General features: G+C 41.1%; 1 protein-coding gene across 2 annotated transcripts in view; it reads left to right on the forward strand.

Moving 5' to 3' along the window:
* mpzl1l (myelin protein zero-like 1 like) overlaps positions 1-17245 on the forward strand; it is a 35139-nt gene extending 17894 nt beyond the window's left edge. Inside the window, exons 3-6 of one of the 2 annotated variants that reach the window (XM_061962753.2) lie at positions 2369-2579; positions 5345-5474; positions 14768-14900; positions 15030-17245. In XM_061962753.2, coding sequence (XP_061818737.1) covers positions 2369-2579; positions 5345-5474; positions 14768-14900; positions 15030-15125 — 570 coding nt within the window. In that variant the 3' untranslated portion in view covers positions 15126-17245. The remainder of the gene's footprint in view (positions 1-2368; positions 2580-5344; positions 5475-14767; positions 14901-15029) is intronic. The other variant, XM_061962754.2, reaches the window with a different exon arrangement.
* Positions 17246-17919: the final 674 nt, after the last annotated feature.

The raw sequence follows: 17919 nt of genomic DNA on the forward strand, positions 1-17919 counted from the left end.
ACCTGTTTTATATCCATCCATCCATCCATCTTCTTCCGCTTATCCGAGGTCGGGTCGCGGGGGCAGCAGCCTAAGCAGGGAAGCCCAGACTTCCCTCTCCCCAGCCACTTCGTCCAGCTCCTCCCGGGGGATCCCGAGGCGTTCCCAGGCCAGCCGGGAGACATAGTCTTCCCAACGTGTCCTGGGTCTTCCTCGTGGCCTCCTACCGGTCGGACATGCCCTAAACACCTCCTTAGGGAGGCGCTCGGGTGGCATCCTGGCCAGATGCCCGAACCACCTCATCTGGCTCCTCTCGATGTGGAGGAGCAGCGGCTTTACTTTAAGCTCCCCCCGGATGACAGAGCTTCTCACCCTATCTCTAAGGGAGAGCCCCGCCACCCGGCGGAGGAAACTCATTTCGGCCGCTTGTACCCGTGATCTTGTCCTTTCGGTCATAACCCAAAGCTCATGACCATAGGTGAGGATGGGAACGTAGATCGACCGGTAAATTGAGAGCTTTGCCTTCCGGCTCAGCTCCTTCTTCACCACAACGGATCGATACAGCGTCCGCATTACTGAAGACGCCGCACCGATCCGCCTGTCGATCTCACGATCCACTCTTCCCTCACTCGTGAACAAGACTCTGTTTTATATCAAATAGCTATTTAAAGGTAATTGTAAAATAAACAATTGTGAAAATGAATCAATAAAATAAAACTTAATACATACATATTTTTGTTGTGTTAAGACAGTTGGTTATGTAATGAGTTCTTCTGGGACTTTGCAGGCTTTTTTGTGATTGTTGCCTAAAATGCCTGAATTAAACTTGGGATTTTATGAATTTGTTATTAATGTTTTAACTGGTCCTTGTCATCTTAAACTCAAAAAGTACAGAATTTTAACAAAAATTTAACAACAAATACCGTATATACTCGTTTTATACCACAAAAAACTGGACACTAAGGATAGTGTCTATTTTTGGTATTTTTAATTATTTTTATACCACACAAAAATAGACAGTAAGGATAGTGTCTATTTTTGGGATAAAACGAGTAAAGCATCAATACGGTATTTGTTGTTAAATTTTTGTTGAAATTCTGTGCTTTTTGAGGTTAAGATGACAAGGACCACTTAAAACAATAACAAATTCATAAAATTGCGATGATAGATTTTGACTGAATGATAAAGGTCTGAGTAATAATTGTGGTTTCATGATTAATATGCATTGGGTAATTTCACAACTAGCAATTTATAAAATCACATAGACTTTGCTTACAGATTTTGATGTGTTACCGTATTTATTACTGTCGGAAATATAAGCAATCAAATAATAACATAATTATATCACAGAATAATAGTTTTAAACAAAAAGTACCATTAATACTAAATAAATAAATACATTATTATTAGACTAAGATCAACTTTATTGCTCGCCTAAAGAAAATGTTACTCATGTGTAATAAACTCAAATGTTATTGTCATCAACTGTAATCCATGCCTATTTATACATTTTTAATAATCTAGTTCAGTGGTTCTTAAACTGTTTGACCTCGGTGCCCAACTTTTCCACAACAGAGGGGCCCGCGGACCATTCCGATATTAACACTGAATTAGTCGTCTTACTCTTGGTTTTAATGTGTTTCAATAATTGTACCTAACCTACTTATAGTTTACAACCTTGTCAAGTAAGATGAAACCATGTGTTAATTACCAATATTTATTTATTAATTTTCAGGCTGAAAAATAAGTACTTATCAAATAAACTTGGACAAAGTCGCGAGGCCGCATATTTCGCAGTAATTGGTTGCATTTTGCGGGAATTTATAGGTTGCAACATCAAGAATTCCTGGAAAGACTGCAATGTCGTTATAATTACCGTATTTTTCGGACTATAAGTCGCAGTTTTTTTCATAGTTTGGCCGGGCTCCAGTGCGACTTATATATGTTTTTTTTTATTTTTTATTATGCATTTTCGGCAGTTGCGACTTATACTCCGGTGCGACTTATACTCCGAAAAATACGGTAGTGATGTGTTTAGCTCATTAGTTATTATTATCAGCTATTAGTTAAGTTGTTTATCCACATTGTTTTTGGTAGGGTTTAGGTCAGCTGCGGGAAAGGGTGGGGGGAATTTAGTTTTTATCTTGGTCTTTAAGACCTTGATAATTGGGCCTTTTTAATAAGAAGTCAGACCCTTTCCAATGTGGTACTATGCGCCTTGTCTATGGTTGTTGTCACACTGAGCTGAAGTCACAAATTATTTAATGACGTCTTATGTGTGTTTTTTAAGGAGAGAAAAAACAAAAACCTTACACCGTGTATTATTGTCCAGATAAATAGCATTCAATTTTAATATATGACGAACTTGTCCCTATTCATTGTTTGGCAGTTCTTCTACTTCTCCAACAACCAAGCGGACACAGACCCGAAAGTCTTCCAAGACCGAGTGCAATTCGTTGGCGACATCAACAAGAAGGACGCCTCGATACGAATCAACCCGACCCAGTTCAGCGACAACGGCACCTTCTTCTGCGCCGTAAAGAATCCGCCGGACATCTCGGGGACGCAGGCTCGTGTTGAGCTGCGGGTGGTCTCGAGAGGTAAAGGTTGGCTTTTTTTTCTTTTTCTTATGGAGATAAGACGTATCTTTTCCTTGGTTGTCAGACGGGTGCATTCTTGTTGGCGTGTGATGGCTTGCTGTGCTTTTTCTGCATCAACATTCTTAGCAGGACCCAGAATGCACTAGCTGCAAAATAACTTAAGACTAAATAATGAATATAAATTAGAGGGATGCACAATTGTTTTTTTTCAAACAGATACTGATAACTTATTTATCTTTTATTTATTAAAATGTAAATGTAACTGTACTTTGTACACACCTGTCATAGTCTTTAACAATGGCAAAAGGCTGCTCGTCCGGCTCTTCGCATTTGGCGATCACTCCAGCAGCACTGAGAGCCAAACTACCTCGAGTTAATGTTGCAGTTTTCAATGCAAACCAAGACATTGACTCAAAAAACGCTCCAACGTAAGTAAAGTAAGGCTCCACTTTTCAAAATATGCTCTAGCTTGAAGCTAATATACATTGGCTTTGCTATTGACATGCTACTGATTAGCATTAGCAATTTTATATGGCGATTTCAACGCCTCCAAATGATTGAAAACTGCAACTAAAACGCACGTTACAATCAAACAGCCGGTGCATAATAGGTATAATAATTACAGTATTAACACTTTTTAGGGCGCATCAAAAAACTAAACACACCATAAACTATACACAACTGCCATCTAACTTTAATTGCAAATGAGACTCAGAAATGTGATAATAAAACAAGATATAACAACTGAATATCAGTTACCATAATTAGCTCTTATTTAAATTTTGCAATAAAAGATTAGATTTATTAACACACACAAAAGTACAGAAAATGTTTACTGTTGAGTACCGGTATCGATTCCCAGGTACTAGTAATTGATACCGTATTGGTTCAAATGTGAACGGTACACATGCCCAATCATAGCGGCGCTGACTTTTTCATGTGGCTATAAAGTGAGGTTTGATGTGTCGAAAGCCAGGTGGGATGTCTTCTTCAGAGGGAGCGAAGAAGTCTTGTACGATCTACGCCATGTTTATTTACGCTGTTAGCTCAGGTGAAGTTGACCACCTCCCACGAGATAGGAACTCTTGATTTGTTCACCCTAACTCACATGGTCTAAAAAAAGCAAACGAACGCCAAAGGCTCTAGTTGGTGCAGTGTGTGGTGGGGGAGACATTAAGACGTGTGGCTGTAGGCAACTTCCTGATGTAGTTTTTTGATTTAACCAATATGAATATAACATGTATGCTCCATTATATAATGATAAACTGTGATAAAACTTTACCACGGTTAGTATTACAGTTTTAAATTAAATATATTGTAAAAACCGTGATTGATTACGATTGAACAAACTTACAGATCTGCTTATTTACTAGGGAAGCAAACTAGCGCTAGTTAGCTTAAATGCTAACATGAAGACAAGAGACACTAAAGTCTTCCTCCATTAAAAAAAAATGAAATTCCCCAAACTAAACTTGTAAAAAAAACATTACAGAGCAACTAAGATATTCCATTGCGCACATTAAACGTACAGGCTGTGTGCTCTCTTAGGCAGAGAGATTTTTGAAGCAATATGACAACAGGAAGGGAATTTGCATGATGTCCCATAAAGCGGACGTCATTACAAAAACACTACAACTTGTACAAATTAAAACAGTCGATAATAAACAGGCGCAGTCAAGGCGTTGAGGGGATCTGGTTTGGTGGCTGCAGGATTAGGTCTCTGCTTTTTGCAGATGATGTGGTCCTGATGGCTTCATCTGGCCAGGATCTTCAGCTCTCACTGGTTCGGTTCGCAGCCGAGTGTGAAGCGACTGGGATGAGAATCAGCACCTCCAAGTCCGAGTCCATGGTTCTCGCCCGGAAAAGGGTGGAGTGCCATCTCCGGGTTGGGGAGGAGATCTTGCCCCAAGTGGAGGAGTTCAAGTACCTCGGAGTCTTGTTCACGAGTGAGGGAAGAGTGGATCGTGAGATCGACAGGCGGATCGGTGCGGCGTCTTCAGTAATGCGGACGCTGTATCGATCCGTTGTGGTGAAGAAGGAGCTGAGCCGAAAGGCAAAGCTCTCAATTTACCGGTCGATCTACGTTCCCATCCTCACATAAGTCATGAGCTTTGGGTTATGACCGAAAGGACAAGATCACGGGTACAAGCGGCCGAAATGAGTTTCCTCCGCCGGGTGGCGGGGCTCTCCCTTAGAGATAGGGTGAGAAGCTCTACCATCCGGGGGGAGCTCAAAGTAAAGCCGCTGCTCCTCCACATCGAGAGGAGCCAGATGAGGTGGTTCGGGCATCTGGTCAGGATGCCACCCGAACGCCTCCCTAGGGAGGTGTTTAGGGCACGTCCGACAGGTAGGAGGCCGCGGGGAAGACCCAGGACACGTTGGGAAGACTATGTCTCCCGGCTGGCCTGGGAACGCCTCGGGGTCCCACAGGAAGAGCTGGACAAAGTGGCTGGGGAGAGGGAAGTCTGGGCTTCCCTGCTTAGGCTGCTGCCCCCGCGACCCGACCTCGGATAAGCGGAAGAAGATGGATGGATGGATGGATAATAAACATTCAAACACTCAAATAAAAATAATATGGCTCCTAAGTAGCCAGAACAAAATTATTATATAGCATATTTGTTATACCAAGAAAGCATATTGTGTAGCTATTTATTTATTCTACAATATATATATATATATATATATATATATATATATATATATATATATAGTTCATTTTATCGTCCATTAATACACCCTAAAATGTGTTTTTTTTTCCTGTCCAGGATCTCTTCCTCAGAGCAACACTCCCGTTATTGTCGGAGCGGTGTGCGGCGCTCTGTTCCTGCTGGTGCTCATCCTCATCAGCATATGCGTTGTTATGAAGGTGCTTCACAATCGCCACGATTACGAAGGGTAGGTCCTCCATCTTTTTTCTCGCTCCTTTAGTCACCTGAACAAATGTGCTTTGGACTAATATCAGATTTCATATCTTCTTTGAGTTTGTCTTTTCCAATTTGGTTTGGACGGACTTGATTATGTAATATTACAACTCGTCTAACACAAGAGTGTATGTAAGCAGGCTTCTTGTCTTGAACGTAACATCGGCCAGTATGCCTCCTAACACTGCATGACTGCTGGGTTCTGTTTTTCTTGAAAATTGGATGACTTCATTAACTTTGCACCATTGGCGTTGTTAGGCCTATTTTAGGGGGGCTCAAGCCCCCCTAAAATATTCTTAAGCCCCCCTAAATAATTAGGTGTTTTTTTGTTGTTTTTTTTACAAATAAATGCCGACATATTCATTATAAAGTGGCCCAAATATGAGTTTAAATAAATAATCATATAACCTGTTATTATTCACTCAGTTTCCCCTCACTTAGTAGCGTAAGGTAGAGAGCCCCTTTAGTGCGTCGGTATCCAATCCATTCCACTTGTTCATATAGAAAATGCCCACATCACTCAAATTCCAGTCTGCATTTTCTCTGCGACCTTGCTTGCGGTCCTGCAAGTGTATGAAGCACATTATCTTCCTTTACAATGAGTTAAGCTGCACAAAACCTTGTGTGTGCAATTGTAATTAATTAATTTTTAAAATTTTGTGTTTCTTGTAGAATCTATATAAAGTAATATACATTAGCCTATTGTTAAAATAATGAAAACAACATCATTAAATATATTTGTTTTATTGTATTGTTACATTAATAGCTGTTTTATTATTATAGGATGGCTTGTTAAAACATTTCATAGGATTTTCAGAGGGAGGAAAAACCAAGACACTTAATATAAAATGTAAAATGAATAAATACATATAAAGAAAAAGAAAAAAAATGGTTAAAAGCCATCGTCCCGTGGAGCATTTCATTTCGTCCCGTGCATTTTTAAAAAATAATAATAATGACAATGAATAATTTCTAAGTCTTTGTTAGCCGTTTGTGAACTTTTGTGCTCGTGCGTAACATTCGCTCGCATCCTGTGCATCTCCTGGGGGCTAAGCCCCCCTGTCCTTAGAAGCTAGTGACGCCCCTGCTTTGCACCAATCATTAATATGAAGATGAGGTTTCCTGTTCACTTTTTTTTAAATTACATTATCTCTCTGATCAGTTGACTTTAAATTACCAGTAGAATGGAAAAACAAGTTGGCTCTAAATTGAAGCTATTATCATATATACAGTCAAACCTGTCTATAGTGACCACTCAAGGGAAACAAAGAAAGTGACACCTTTAAACAGGTGGCCACTATACGCATTTTGGCCGCCACTTTGAATACCATGCATGTTGACCTTTAAACAATTACATATACATGTGTGCATGTATACCGAATTGTAGTAAACCGTTTTTAAAATACAGTTTTGCAAGCTGTCTAAGCTTGAACAGTGCTTTTGAATTTGAGCCTGCTCACTGTTGCTCACGTGAATAGGACGCTGTTTTCATTTCACGCCAGACTTTTGGGGATTAGTCAACTGCGCAAAGCTTAGGGGAGCTTCGATGAGACTCACCGAGTCCCGGCACGGCTGCATGGTCTGGCTGCCCGCGACCCCCCGGGTTGCCTCCATCTGCGGGTATAAATGTAATGTCACAGAAGAACAACTTCTAGATTCATGGCTAAATCCTCCTATTATCCAGATAAGAGACACGATTTATAATCCACAATAACTTTTGGTGATGCAACAGCAGGACATCGGCCGGCTCAATTCTTAAGCATAAGCTACAGTTAGCTCTCTGCTATTAATGTGTCGCTAAAATAGTTTGGCTGCATTAGCGCGTATAGTAGCGATATCGCTAATATTTGGTTATCGTTCAGGTCACAATATGTCAAAAATAGAGTATTGTTGACAGGTTTTGGAAATTTTTTTTAGAGAGTTTTGTTTGACTCCATTTTTATTTATTTTGACTTAGTATGCATTAAAAAAAACAAAAAAAAACGTGTTCATGTCTCACATAGGGATTGTGAATGAGAGACAGCACATCTCTTTCTAATTTTGGCATATTTCCAGTATGACTGATCTGCTGATATGGTCAGAGTGCAGAAGCGTTCCCATCGTGACGTCACCCCACCCCGAATCTACGGAAATTAAAAGTTAAAGTTCAAGTACCAATGATTGTCACACACACACGAGGTATGGCGGAATTTGTCCTCTGCATTTGACCCATCCCCTTGTTCACCCCCTGGGAGGTGAGGGGAACAGTGGGCAGCAGCGGTGCCGCGCCCGGGAATCATTTTTGGTGATTTAACCCCCAATTCCAACCTTTGATGCTGAGTGCCAAGCAGAGAGGTAATGGGTCTCATTTTTATAGTCCTTGGTATGACTCGGCCGGGGTTTCAACTCACAACCTACCGATCTCAGGGCAAACACTCTAACCACTTGGCCACTGAGTAATTGCCGAATACATTCGGAGCGGAATTTTAAAAATAGCCGCCTGGAATTGTGGCAGTTTGTGATGTTTAGACGGTGTTTTCACATACTTTGCGGATTAGAAATACAATTGGATACGGGTTAATGGATTCAATGAAACACAATTAGGCTTATAAAGGCATCTCGTTTTTTTATTCTTCTGGTACTTTAAAACCCTGTTTCTACCACGTAGAACTGTTCAGTTGGATTTGATCACATTCGCAGGTCAAAGGGTCCTAAAGTGTCCAAACCCAACACCCCACCTTGAGAATTGTCCAACTGTGCGACAGGATTTAACAATCCGAACTGTGCCGCACTGAACCAAATTGTACTGCTTGATGGAAACGAAGCTTAAAAAACGTTTTGGTTTTTGGTTGTGGAACACTTCGCAAATCATCATTCTCATTTTGCTGTTAATTAATGTTTCAAGGATCTGAATAAATCTCAGTTCAGACTTAGAGTTCTTAGAAAAAAAAGGATGGCAGTACAGTCCGTGTACTGCAGGTTAAAGATAGAAAAAAAATGGAAAGGGTCGGCTCGAGAGCCTCCTACCCGCCCAAACAGAACAGGTGGTGGGGTTTCTGGCTGGAATCTTCCAAGAACACTCCTTGGACTAGTTGCTTCTTTCCTTAGCTCGCCATCAAAACAAGAGAAGCCTGGCCTGTGTAAGAGCCAGGAACATTCTTATAAATCCATGTGTACACAATATCTTCTTTCCTCAATATTGTACAATATAAATCAATAACATCAAAATCACAATATGCAATAAAATGCCAAAATAACTATTAACATGCTTATTACCAAAACACATTTAAAAGTACATTCAATACACAAATAGTTATCAAAGGTTTAAATCATAAACCTTGTATACGGACGATTGAGAATATGCTACAAAGACTGTTGCAATGAAAACAATCGAAGAGAGATAAATGCTAACGGTGCTATGTTCATAAATATAGACTCACCAACAGCTTAAAGAGAGAAAAAAAAACTCCGGCGCTGGTAAAGTTACAAATTAGGCATTTTAGTTTATACTTAGTTAGCACAATATTCCAGGTAAAAACGAGGATAAAAACCTACCTCGAGCATACAATCGGTCTGTCTGCTGGCCACTTCCTGCTACCGGCTTATAAGCCCAGCCAATTGGACCGCGGCGGTCACGTGACCAGGAAGCACGCACAGCGCTCAAAGAGTAACTAGTAAGCAAGAGCATACCAGTCAAATTCAAAAAGGTATGAATTTGGCACCTGCGTTACACTAGGATGCCCCAAAAATATATTCTGATCTTGAGTGGGGTTCTTTGGGGTTGCTGTTTGCACTGGTGCCTGTCACTTCTGTCCCGTTTTTGTTTTGTACCTCCATAACATCCTTGTCATTCCTCTTACGCCACGCTAACCGCTGCGCTATCAGGCTAGCTCACTAACATGTAGCATCTTTTGTCTTGATATGTTGCTTTCGCTTTAAACTAATAGAAGCCTTATAGTTGCTTCTTTTGTCGTCGTTCCTGCAGGTAAGTGTCGGATCACTGTTAGAATTGCTTTTCTCCACTGCACAGTACTTACTTGCCTCCACTCGCTTTTAGAGTACCTGGTGGCGACCAGGCCCCTTATTGGTCAAATGTATTTACTTTTACTATTGTCCATATATTTACATATGAGCAGTAGAATAGAATATAGAATAGTGTCATTGTACATTGTACAAAGAAATTGTAAGCAAAAACTAATTCAGTGCAAATTCATAATAACACATAAAAACATCCATCCATCCATCCATCTTCTTCCGCTTATCCGAGGTCGGGTCGCGGGGGCAGCAGCCTAAGCAGGGAAGCCCAGACTTCCCTCTCCCCAGCCACTTCGTCCAGCTCTTCCTGTGGGACCCCGAGGCGTTCCCAGGCCAGCCGGGAGACATAGTCTTCCCAACGTGTCCTGGGTCTTCCCCGCGGCCTCCTACCGGTCGGACGTGCCCTCAACACCTCCCTAGGGAGGCGTTCGGGTGGCATCCTGACCAGATGCCCGAACCACCTCATCTGGCTCCATTGATGTGGAGGAGCAGCGGCTTTACTTTGAGCTCCCCCCGGATGGCAGAGCTTCTCACCCTATCTCTAAGGGAGAACCCCGCCACCCGGCGGAGGAAACTCATTTCGGCCGCTTGTACCCGTGATCTTGTCCTTTCGGTCATAACCCAAAGCTCATGACCATAGGTGAGGATGGGAACGTAGATCGACCGGTAAATTGAGAGCTTTGCCTTCCGGCTCAGCTCCTTCTTCACCACAACGGATCGATACAGCGTCCGCATTACTGAAGACGCCGCACCGATCCGCCTGTCGATCTCACGATCCACTCTTCCCTCACTCGTGAACAAGACTCCGAGGTACTTGAACTCCTCCACTTGGGGCAAGATCTCCTCCCCAACCCGCAGATGGCACTCCACCCTTTTCCGGGCGAGAACCATGGACTCGGACTTGGAGGTGCTGATTCTCATCCCAGTCGCTTCACACTCAGCTGCGAAACGATCCAGTGAGAGCTGAAGATCCTGGCCAGATGAAGCCATCAGGACCACATCATCTGCAAAAAGCAGAGACCTAATCCTGCAGCCACCAAACCAGATCCCCTCAACGCCTTGACTGCGCCTAGAAATTCTGTCCATAAAAGTTATGAACAGAATCGGTGACAAAGGGCAGCCTTGGCGGAGTCCAACCCTCACCGGAAACGTGTCCGACTTACTGCCGGCAATGCGGACCAAGCTCTGACACTGATCATACAGAGAGCGGACTGCCACAATCAGACAGTCCGATACCCCATACTCTCTGAGCACTCCCCACAGGACTTCGCGAGGGACACAGTCGAATGCCTTCTCCAAGTCCACAAAACACATGTAGACTGGTTGGGCAAACTCCCATGCACCCTCAAGGACCCTGCCGAGAGTATAGAGCTGGTCCACAGTTCCACGACCAGGACAAAAACCACACTGTTCCTCCTGAATCCGAACATAGATAAATAGATAAAATTACCAAGCACACAGCTCACATGCACAGTCATTCTTGTCTTGTGTTCAGTGACACCATTGCTCTGGGGATGTAACAATAAGAAACACAAAACATGCAAAAATTGTGTGTTTTCTAACAGTGTGTCTATTAATTTCAGTTATTTAAAAAAATAATTTGGTCTTAAGATTTGTTTGTGTATTAGTACTTTTTGATCACATTCAACAATACCGCAAGAATAATGATTATTGTGATTGCGATAACCGTGATTTAAAATGTTCATATTGTTCTATCCCTATAGAGCAGTTTTCTTTGGAATCTTCCACATGAAATGAATTTGTGTGTTGTAAAGCACATATGCAATGTTTGGCATAGAAAAAACCTCACCAACAGTATTGCTCTCATGCATATCATACTCTCATATCATATCAATATACAGTACAGGCCAAACCTTTGGACACACCTTCTCATTTAATGTGTTGTCTTTATTTTCATGACTATTTACATTGTAGATTGTCACTGAAGGCATCAAAACTGTGAATGAACACATGTGGAGTTATGTACGGTACTTAACAAAAAAAGGTGAAATAACTGAAAACATTGTTTTATATTCTAGTTTCTTCAAAATAGCCACCCTTTGCTCTGAGTACTGCTTTGCACACATTCTCTCGAACAGCTTGGATGATTCCTTAAAATGTTCCAGGTCCATTCACACATTTAAAAAAACACTTTAAGACCAATGTCTTGGAAAAATATATCACTCTTGGATCAACACAGTAGTTAATACTATGATCAATGTTAATTAAAATACTAAATGTGGGATATAAATAATAATGGAAGTATAATTGTTTGTATATAGTATATAAATTGGTACAAAGGTTTAACGTATAAGGATATTTCACATGCCTTTACGGTGTATATAATTGAACAGTGTTCATATTGTGTATAATGTGTATTTATAATATGTTGTACAAAAGACATTTCATAATTTTCGGAAGTTCATCTTGTACTTGACATTGTTTATAGGGTTAGGCGCTATAAGTGTTCAACTTCAGCCTAAACCCTTTCGGTCTGCAACATTTTCATTTTCAATCTATGAATATACAACTGTTTGTTTATTTTGTTGACCATTGACCGAAGAATAATAAACTAAAAAACTAAAAAGCTTCAAGAGGTAGTCACCTGAAATGGTCTTCACTTCACAGATGTCATAGTTTTGATGCCTTCAGTGACAATATACAATGTAAATAGTCATGAAAATAAAGAAAAAAAACATTAAAATGAGAAGGTGTGTCCAAACTTTTGGCCTGTACTGTACATAGCAAAAGTGCTTTTTGGGTTTCTGCCACAATTTATTTTGATCGTGGCGGAAATAAAAATCCCCACACAATAAAAATGTTTTTGTTTTTTTTACGTTAAAATAAGTTTAAGTAATATATACACATTCTGAAAATATTACAATAAAATATAGGAAAAAAATACCGGCAGCGGTAAAGTTTAGATCCATAAAGGAAAGAAGAAAGTGAATTAATATTTATAACTGAATACATTTACAAACCGGTATGCATAAAATGTTTTCCTTTTGTATTATTTTTTTTAAATAAATGAAGTAACGTTTATGACAACCTTTTTAATGAGGATAATGCATACATTTATCATTTGTTTTCAAAACAGTTACAAAAAAGTGGGACCCCAAAAATGTACTGTGGGACCCCATTTTTATGACCCCATTGTGAAAATTCCTAGAGCCAACACTGATATTGTATAAAAACATTACCACGTCCAGTTCACTCTTGATACATCTCAACTTTGCCGTGAAAAAAGGGTGTACACCAGGTTTTTGTGTATACGCATGGTAAATACAGTTGATGAGGTCATTTTTCAAATGTCTCTGATGCACATCAATCAGTCTGAGGAGTAAAAGTTGGCTCTTTTTTTTTTGGCCTGTTACCCAGCATCCCTTATGTGTGTAGCTAAAGTGTCCACAGCCTGTAGTAATGTGCGTTAGAGATGCACGGTTTGCGGACACAACCGCGGAGTCCGCGGATTAACCGCGGATCGGGCGGATGAAATTTAAAAAAAAAAAGATTTTATCCGCTCGCGGGTCGGGTCGGGCGGATTAATTATATATATATATATTTTTTTTTTTTTTTTTTTGCGGGTGGCAGTTAAACCAATTGGGAAATATATATACATAGTTAAATGTTGTTACCCACATACGAAAAACGAGCAGGCACCTGCTGCATATGCCACAACAGAAGAAAAAAAAAGAAAAGAGATGGACACTTTTACGGAGCGGAGAAGGGACGCCTCGCCGGGGTCCGGGACCGAGGCCCCTTCCCCCGAGAGGGCCCCACCGGGAGCCGTAGCTGAGGCGATCCGCGAGAAGGGCCCGACGCACGTCCAGGGTCACTACCGCGCCCACCGCACCGACACCCCGCCTCGTCCGCTTTCGCCGCGGCCGGCGTCACGCGCAGCAGGTAAGCAGCTTACCTGCCCGCCACCCCCGTGGCCGGGGGCTCGTAACATGGGTCACTCCGCGCGCTCCGCCCGCGCAGCTTACCTGCTTGCCACCCCTGTTGCCGGGGGCGCGTAACAGGGGTCACTCCGCGCGCAGTGCGCTCATGAAAGGGGTGGGGCTCACCCTGGTTGATATAGAGAGCAGGACGGTGGCCATGGAATTTCATTTAAGGTTTGTGATAAACCATCAAACTCATTCGTTAAAAGGACTCTATAGTAATATAAAGCAAATTTTTCTGGACATTATCATGCAAGAAAAGTTTATTTTTGGGATCGCGATCACCGCGTAATGATTTTTAAAGGTTGCATTACATTATTAACTGTCCCATGTGATCAGCCAGTGCGATTGGAAGTCCATGTTCAATTATTGCCTCCGTAAATAAAACTTCGGCATTTATCACATCCAAAGAATCTGTTTGGGCGATGAAAAACGTTGAAAGTTTTCCACTTGTATCGCTAGCAACGGCATTAGACTTGTGTTTTTTTGTCCCAACGTGGTCTTTTACATCGCTAATTCCTCCGTGTCCGATCGAAAAATCTTGTCTGCACAAGGTGCAATTCGCGTAGTTTTCACCCTTTTTTTTTTTTTTAATTAATATTAGATATATAACAACGGGCGGATGGCGGGCGGGTGCAGTTCTGATCAAACGTTACATCGGGTGGATGGCGGATGGTTGACGACTTTCTGACGCGGTTGCGGATGAAATAAATTGCCTATCCGCGCATCTCTAATGTGCGTACAACGGCCACGAAGTTGCCGTGAAGCAGCACTCATTTCCACGTCAACGTCAGTTTTGTTACATCTCAATTTTGCTGTGAAAAAGGCCCCAGGTCTCTTGAAATACACATTCTCCTCATTCTCGTTTCCCATCGATCAACGCGGTACGGTTTTTGTAAACGGACAACCACCGAAGCGAGTAGAGACCCAGTCGGTACTGTGCAGTGGAAGAGCATCATTAGTCCACTCCTTTTGAGGTTTTATTTGCAGGAGGCAGACTAAGTGATCTGGGGGGGCCAAAGTTTGCTCACCCCTGGTAAAGAAAATAAAATGCAACAAAACTACCCAAATGTCTTTTGCTGCATATTCGTCATCCTCATCACGCTTCAGCTCTCCAATCACTTGCTCATCTCTCACTGTTTTATTTTTGTGTCTCGTTTTTTTTCTCTTTGTCCAAACCCCCAACCCCCCCCCCCCCTCGCTCCCTCTATCATTTGTCCTTTCTCGTCTCCCCATTTCGACCATGCAACAACAACGGTCGCTCAACACCATGGCAAACCGTAACCCCCCTGCTCCCCCCTGCACAAACTAGCTGTATAACCTTGGAAAGCACGCGCTCTCCGCCTCCGCCGCCCAAAAAGAAGGCGGAGCCAAAGCTGCAGGGCCCCAGGAGTACCAGCCCCTCGGGTCAAGTCCAGGTAGGAGCCGAGGGACCAACGCATACCGTACGTCCCACTCCGCCCTTTCACGAATTACTCTCATGGTTGTCATCAGGAACCAAAATAAAAAAGTGGATTTACTTCAGGATGCTTTGGTTTTGAAGATGGCGTGACAACTCCTTGTCTTCATCACAGGGCCCGGTGATATACGTCCAGTTGGATCACTCGGGCAGCAGAAACTCCTTCCACAAAATGGAGCCGGTGGTCTACGCTGACATTCGCAAAAACTGAAACAGACCGGGACAGCGGCGCCAAAACCCCAAAAAGAGAATAAACCCCCACAGTAAAGTATCAGACCTCTTCTATCAGCTGCTCTCGGGAAGGGTGAGCCTTTTTATCATACAGGGATGGTTTTAGTTGAATGATTTGTGTTTGTTTTTGGTCCTCTGGAAGCATGACGCCGATGTTCTTTATGTGCTTTGATGCAAAGACTCAACACTACATATCCATGTTCTCCATCCGTCTGTTAAAACAGCATTGAAATATGGAAATAGCCTGAGAAAAAAAAAGAGTTGAACCATTTCCAGCGGGCACAGAATTTTCTAGAACCTTTCGACATTTCCTCTTGCTCTAACCCGTGACTTTTAGTGCAAATAGTAGAAAAAAAAAAGACAAATTGTAGATCAAATAGGGATGGGTATGCAACAAATGTGTATCATTATTTTTGTTGCATTACACAAGGCATACAATATTGAAAACCATTTGCATGACAGTGAAAGGAAATTCTCCCCTCTTTTGTTTTTTAAATTAATTTCAAAAGATCTTTGAAAAAAAAATTCTGGTATTTAATGTTAAAGATGCATTACATCTCAATTGCTAATGCAAAGAAAGAGGGAAATGTCGCCCTCTGGTGGTCTATAAATTGATCTCAATGAGAGGAATGTGGCTCTATTTGCTGGTTTTAAAAATCCATCCATCCATCCTTTCTTTTTCTACCGCTTGTCCCTTACGGGGTCGCGGGGGGTGCTAAAAGAAAAAGATAAAACATGTTTCCAGGGCTTTTTAATTCATTTTCACAAGGCAAAACAGGGGTTCTCAAACGTTATACACCAAGTACACTCTCAAAAAAAATGTTTAACTTCAAATATGTGACTTATATACTTGCAAATAATTGGATTGAATGACGTAAGTCAAACGTTCAAAATTTCAGCAAGTCTAATTCACTTTCAGGGGATAAGTATATACATTTGTACGATTATTTCATACGTATAAGTCTAATATAATTTTAAAAAAACTAATTTGAGTACCTCAGTTTGAGAGTTGATGCAAATAAGAGCAAATGGCGCTCTTTGCTGGGTTTTTTCAGCCATTACACTAGGCAAAAAGTATGTTTAACTACTGTACTGCAAGTAAATAAAGTGTTTTTTCAAATTAATGATGTACTCTGTAAAGATAAATGTCGCCCTCTGTTGATTTTTAAAGGTAGTGTTAGGGCAGACGACTTTATTGCTTCCATTGTGGGGTTTGGCGCCCTCTACTGGTCATAGCCATGCAGTGAAACCGACTGTGACTTGCTTGTTGGTACAAAAAGAAAACTCAAACCCACATGATTAGATTAAATTAATCATGCCCATCCCTTAATTTATCTGCAAAAAAAAAAAAACGTAACTACGCAGAAAATATATTTATTTATGCCGGCGGCCGAAAAGAAAACTGTGGTGCTGCATTCAGGTACAGTTGGAAATCAAAGTAACAAATGAGTGATGTTTTGATGTCGTTTAAAAAAAAAAAAAAAAAATCCTCCACACAATAACCACCTTGTACGCATGCAGCCGTCAGGAAGCTAACGTTGTTACTGTGAACGCACGTTGTGTAACCTTCCGGCATGTTGCTGTTGTGTCTCTTTAATTCAACGTTTTCCCCTCAGCGGAGCAGTTTTTGTCCTTGCGTAGATCAAACATGTAAGTAATTATCTGTAAAATAATATTTTTGTTCTGAATGTTTTTGTGTATGTTTCACTGAGGGGAAAATCCGAAGCGAGCGTTCACTTTGAGGGGGAATAGCAAAATACTGAAACACTGTTTGCATGCAATCTACTAACTCGGTCATCCAAAAAAAAAAAAAAAAACGGGCCAAATATCTCATTCATTTTTTTTTTACGTTCCAGCTTTAAAATGCTTTTTTTTTCTTTTTTTTTTCTGTTGAAGCATTTCAAGCCAAATTCCTTTTGTTAATGTGAAATGTGTGTGTGTGTGTGTTTAAAACTGTCTTTATGTCGTCATTCCCCGCTGCAGTAAACGTCCACGCTGACAGTATTTGTACAGGAAACACTCGTAATGTAAAGTAGTGCTCTTTACTGTAACTCGCTCATTCCAACCTTTTTTGTGTCTTTTTTTGTGTCTTTTTTTTTTTCCACAACTGCGCGTACAGTCTTAATTATTATTTGCCAAGCGCTTGCAGAAAGTGACGCGCTTATACTCTTCGATACAACGTTGACATAGTGCAGTAAGGAAATGAGCCACCAGATGTCAGCAGAGAGCGTATAGTCTGGGTCTTCTTATTAATACAAACACATAAGTTAGAGTTTTTACTATATCTCAAAATTTAAACTTCTTATTTCATAATTATTACTTATTTATTGCACATTATAACAATATCTCAAAATGTTGACTTTTTATCCCAACTACGACTCATCTCAAATTTAGGACTCTTAGCTCAACATTTTGGACATTTTGTCTCAAAATTTACTTATCTCAAACTAGGTCCAAAATCAATGGAGTTAACAGCTGTGGCTGTAGGCAACCTTCCAATTAACGCCACACGATAACAGTAGCTGCATTATAATAAGCACTCCAAAATAAAATACATTGTTATTAAGAGTGAAGCTTGGTTAAAAAATGCCACCGCTATCGAAAAAATGTGCAGATGCTACAAATGAAATGGACAAGTCGACTTCCTGTCCCTCTCTGGATTTTTTTTTTGACTACATGGACGTGAAAAAACGCCAGCTCGTACAGGCCGGAATTTGATATTGGAGCATAGCTCGTTAGCTGAATAAGATGGAATGTGAACACCAGGGTCTTGT

Source organism: Nerophis lumbriciformis, linkage group LG09 (assembly GCF_033978685.3).
Source record: "Nerophis lumbriciformis linkage group LG09, RoL_Nlum_v2.1, whole genome shotgun sequence".
NCBI lineage: Eukaryota > Metazoa > Chordata > Actinopteri > Syngnathiformes > Syngnathidae > Nerophis > Nerophis lumbriciformis.